We start from the raw sequence: 5143 nt of genomic DNA, 5'->3' as shown, positions 1-5143 counted from the left end.
TTTGACACCGACAGCTGCCCCAACAAGTTGGGCGTGGGTGGCCTCATGTCGAGTCTCCTAATAGATTTGCATCATACTTTCCTCTCCCTAAATACAAAATTGTACCATCCATATCCTTCTTATCTCTATGCACTACATTTCGATGGATAGATGGGAGGAACCATATGAACTAACGGGAGAAAATCCTTATCAGCCACTCAGAATTCTTGTTTATGTTCTAAATAGCTACTAAACATATTAGTGTGTTCATTTCATTCACCCATTTAAATAATAAGCATCCATGCCATAAAGACAATTTTTAGAAAGTAGTTCACTTTCTTTTCTTCTATTTTTAGTAGCTCAGTGTCCACAGCAATAAAAGGCTCACTGGGAAAGAATCACATTATTTGAAATTTCCATACATAATATTACAATGCCGCATGCTGGTATGGCACTTAAAGCTGTGTATGTCAACCCTTCATGAGCAGGATCACAATAAGCACGAGGTACAAACCCAAACAGAAAAAATACAAATAAAGATATATATATTATAAACTTCAGTGACATTTAATTTAGCAAAACACGTACTAAACTGGGATTTTTCGGCCTTCAGGCGACTACCAAAGGGAGGATTTTGCTCCATGATTGCAAGCTATGACTGATCTTCCTGCGAAGAATGAGCTTCATGATGTGATGCATGTCCTTGGAAATCTTGTAATATCACCACCTCTTCGGAAGTTTTGTCCACGTACGGGTTGGCTAAGCTAACATATAAATAGAACACAGGTAGGCTGTTAGGCATGCTAGAAATGCTTCTTGTTGGTACTATTCGATGGCATTCGCTCAAAAGCTTAGCATGTTGTTTGCGTCTATTCTTGGACTGTAAAAATGTATGCTTTAATGAATATGTACAAATAAAATCTTGCTTACATTCTGAGTGTGGATTCCCTGCAATAGCTTGAAGAAATCTTGGCACTGGGGGTATATCAACTTCAACAAAACCTTCCAGATATTGAACAACTTCAGCCATCTTAGGCCGATGAAACTCGTGATCTTGAATGCACCAACAAGCAACCTTGAAAGCTCTTTCCACCTGATTCAAACTGACATCACCACGTAAATTTTGGTCCACCAAACTCCCCACATCACCCTTTTGTAGCTTATTTGCAACTAGCACAGGGAAATAAACATCATCAATATCAGAAGCACTATTTCCACCTGAGTTTCTTCTTCCTGATATGAGTTCCAACAAAATCATGCCATAGCTGTAGACGTCAACTTTTGCTGTAATAATAGTCCCGCTAATCCATTCAGGTGCAAGATATCCTATAGTTCCTCTCATTGTTGTGAGAACTCGACTGAAATCCCTTCCAAGAAACTTCGCCATCCCAAAATCTGCTATTTTCGGAACAAATGAAGCATCAAGAAGTATGTTTTCAGGCTTGATATCACAATGTATAATGCAATCCTGGCAACTATCATGCAAGTAGGCCAATCCTCTAGCAACTCCAAGAGCTATCTGATACCTTATTGTCCATGTCAGTTCCATTTCTGTATGATTACTTTGGAACAAATGAGAATCAAGAGAACGATTTTGCATGTGTTCATAGACAAGCAACCTACTATCCCCCTCGGTACAAAAGCCAATTAGTTTAACTAAATTGATGTGTTGGATGACTCCAATTGATCTTACTTCAGCTCTGAATTGTTTTTCTCCTTGACAAGCACCATCTAGTCTTTTAACTGCTATAGCACAAGAATCATTTAGAAACCCCTTGAATACAGAACCAAAACCACCTGCCCCTAGCTTCTCTGAGAAGTTTTTTGTTGCACGTTGCAGATCAAGGTACCTGAATGAAGTAATGCCAACACTACCTTCATGCAATGTTATAGCTTGAGCAGACAACCTCCTTCTCCTAATAATTAGCAGAAAGAAGAGGAACAACAAAGAAAAGAACAAAAAACTTGCGCCAACTGCTACTCCAATGATTAATGATCTTCTGTTGTTGATTTCCAAGCTCATTTGCACCTCACTGGTGGCTAGGCGAAGGTAAAGAGTAGCTCTGTTACTATTAATGGAGTCATTGCATTGTTTTTGTACCACATCAATTAATTCACCATGCCAAACAAAACATCCATTGTTATCATAGGAATATGCAGTGCAAGTGCAGTTGCCTAGACAAACTTGTGCACATCTGCCTACACTCTTAGCATGTTCTATGTTGCTACCATTTTTGGGCAATCCAACACATGCAATAGGGTGGAACATGTCCTGCACACTTATGTTTTTGCTGATCCCACAATCTAATGGAGTATTTCTCTTGCAACCTCCCGTATGATCTTCTAGCTCCCAGTCATTGGGCGATCTAATGGAGAAGCCCTTCATACAGTTGCAGAATGGAAGTGTATGATCAGTACAAGTGGTGAAAGGTCCGCAAACAGCAAACACATCACATTGAAGTGTGGGTTGAGCATAGACCATTCTCCAACCCACCGAGCCTTCAACCCAAATGAGAGACTTTGTTCGACCCGAAACATCCATCACAAGATTGTAAACAAATGACTCACCCGGTAAGTCATATGTGAAGTACGTCTCTTGGTCATTATTGACAAATGTAAACGTTGTATAGTATTTTTCATTCCCTGTCATCTCAGGTAGTATCGAGGGAAAGTACTGGCCGTTCCATACCCCACTCGACCAATATGCTATTGATGACTCTAGCAGTGTATGTATGAACTGATCTTTACCATTTGGATCTAACTGGCTGATGTAGTTTCCTGGAGCTAGGTCCACGGAATTCTTCCTAGAAACTAGACGACGGTTCAGACCGGTGACCTTATCCCAACCCAATTTCATGCCAGGGAGGAAAGTATCAGTGGGGTAGTCAAAGCTTTGCCACAACACACTGGATGCGTTTGAGGAACTCCGCAAGATGAAGTTGCCACTATTCAATAGCACTGCGATGGTGTTGTTGGCAGTGACATTTGTTTGGGCAGACCAGATGGTGGATTTGGTGGTTTGGTTCAAGATGACAAGACTGCCTTCACCAGTGATTGTTAGCACCGATGAGGCGGGGTCTATGATTGGGATATCACCATTGGCGACCCATACGGGAGTTAGCTTGGGGACCTTGTTGAACCATATGCCTAGATACCAGTTGAGGGTGTGTTGGGAGGACTTACTGCCTGTCTGGAAGAAGCCGAGTGCAAACTTGCCGTTGCTGGAGATGATGGTGTTGTTTCCCGCAAGTACTTCGCCGGACGCAAGGGTGTCCATCGCAGCACCACACGCGGAGAGATGCGATGACAAGAGAATCCCGAGAAGGATTGCGACGAGGGACATGCTGAACAAATGATTGGTGGAGGCTGTATAGTCGGGAGGTTTGGGATGGAAGCTAAAGTTTGTTCAGAAATGAGAGTATAAATAGACTGTGAAGCTCAAAAGATGTTAATGTTGAGGAAAAAAAACTAATACTACTACGAGTTGGCGTGTTACGTTTGGTCAATATTCCTAGTGTACTAAACAAGTGTAGTTAATGAATTATGCTTGCCGGCCGGCTGCATGATTACGCACTGCGGCTGCTACGCACACGCTTATCTGTAACAAGTGATGGCCATAACCAGTGTACCTTCATTCTATTGGTTATGCATAGGGCTAGTCGTCTGTATGATTACACAGCTATGCATCCATATGTTAACTGTAAGAATGTACAGCTAGCAAATGTTTAGTTTCAGCAGTTGACATGTTCCAGATAATCACAAACAAGTGCAGGAGCCAAACGTCCCAACCTCCAAGTTGTAAAGACCAGTTCTTTTGGACGACTTAAATAATAAGTTACCTAAAAAATAAGCCGTGTTCTAAATTTGTTGAGACTTCTAAAATACTTATTCCATAACAACACAGTTTAGAAGCGTTGATAAATACGGGAGGCGGCTTATGAAAAAAGCTAGTAAGGAGACAATTTTTTTGAACGGTCACGGGGGGAGGGGATCCTTCCCACCTGAATATATTGCTCAAAAAGCTGCCTAAGCCAAGGGTCACCTCTTAAGCTTTGGCTGATCCAGTTTATAAGGAAAACCGGATCGAAAACCTAAACAATTAACCCTGTTTATGAGGAAAACCGGGCCTAAAACCGTACAAGTAACAAAGTTACAGAAGATGAGGAAAAGGATGCCCAGGACCAGGCCCGACCAAGCTAGCAGACCGAAGGACCAACACCAAAGGAGGCACAAGTAGACGACTTTTTTTTAAGTTGTCAAAATAAATGGCGCTAAGAATGGGCAGCTAACCAGACGGTGCACAATCTATTAATTTGTCAAGTTCAGACATGCTTGGGCAAGATTTGTACAAGGCGATGGCTAAAGTGTGGAAACTACGAGCAATTGAATCTTTTGTGCCCACAGGATAGGAATGGCTCCTTCATCCTCTGGATCCCTTATGTGATGTTGATCGAAGTAAAGTGTTGCTCATCTTTTGGAGCAGCTGCTATGTTCGTAATGAATTAGTGCATCAAAAACCAGCGCCGGCCATGGAAGTTTCTGTGAGTTTTCTGAGGAGGTACCTGGATGAACTACTAGGTATCAAGCTGAACTCTGAAGTTGACCCGGAGAAAGGCAAGGGCTTCTTATCTTCTGATCATCTACTTGGTATATCGGCCTCACCACAGCGAACGATTTCTGAACCAAGATGGAGGCCGCCCGACCATGGCTGGGTAAAGTTGAGCACGGATGGCTCATTTGTGGCAAATGATGAGGCTGGAGCTGGTATGATTCTTGGTAACTCTAGGGGTATGATCATTTTTTCGGCTTGCAGAGCGTTATATTCCTACAGAGAAGTAGTTCAAGCTGAGTTATGTGGGATCAGGGAAGGTTTATCGTTAGCCATTCAAAGATCTGAACTTCCAATTGCCATTGAATCGGATTCAAGTATGGCGGTGTCTTTGATATCCTCTGCTGAGCAGTTTATGCCTCCTTGGTGAATGAAATAAGACCGTTGTTGCGTCCTATGCAAACTTGTATTACTCATGTTTTGTGAGCTCAGAATAAAGCTAGTGATAGTTATCTAGGTTTGCTCGAGTCGAAGGGCGGATTATGACTTGGCAAGGATCTGGGCAGATGAAGTCTTGGGTTTCTCCCTTGATGATTGTATAAAGACATTGTTATT

General features: G+C 42.1%; 1 protein-coding gene across 1 annotated transcript; it reads right to left on the bottom strand.

The window, feature by feature from the left end:
* Positions 1 to 848: 848 nt before the first annotated feature.
* On the bottom strand, positions 849 to 3322 carry LOC119360414 (G-type lectin S-receptor-like serine/threonine-protein kinase At2g19130). Its single transcript, XM_037626064.1, has 2 exons — positions 910 to 3322; positions 849 to 859 (listed from the first exon to the last, which is right to left on the bottom strand). The coding sequence occupies exons 1-2, from the start codon at positions 3320 to 3322 to the stop codon at positions 849 to 851; spliced, it is 2424 nt and encodes an 807-aa protein (XP_037481961.1).
* Positions 3323 to 5143: the final 1821 nt, after the last annotated feature.

The sequence above is a fragment of the Triticum dicoccoides genome, chromosome 2B, assembly GCF_002162155.2.
Source record: "Triticum dicoccoides isolate Atlit2015 ecotype Zavitan chromosome 2B, WEW_v2.0, whole genome shotgun sequence".
Lineage (NCBI taxonomy): Eukaryota > Viridiplantae > Streptophyta > Magnoliopsida > Poales > Poaceae > Triticum > Triticum dicoccoides.
This window is presented reverse-complemented; position numbering and strand designations above follow the sequence as displayed.

Bases quoted from the DNA above. Each gene is read 5' to 3' on its own strand.
- LOC119360414 (XM_037626064.1), bottom strand. From the start codon at position 3,322: ATGTCCCTCGTCGCAATCCTTCTCGGGATTCTCTTGTCATCGCATCTC.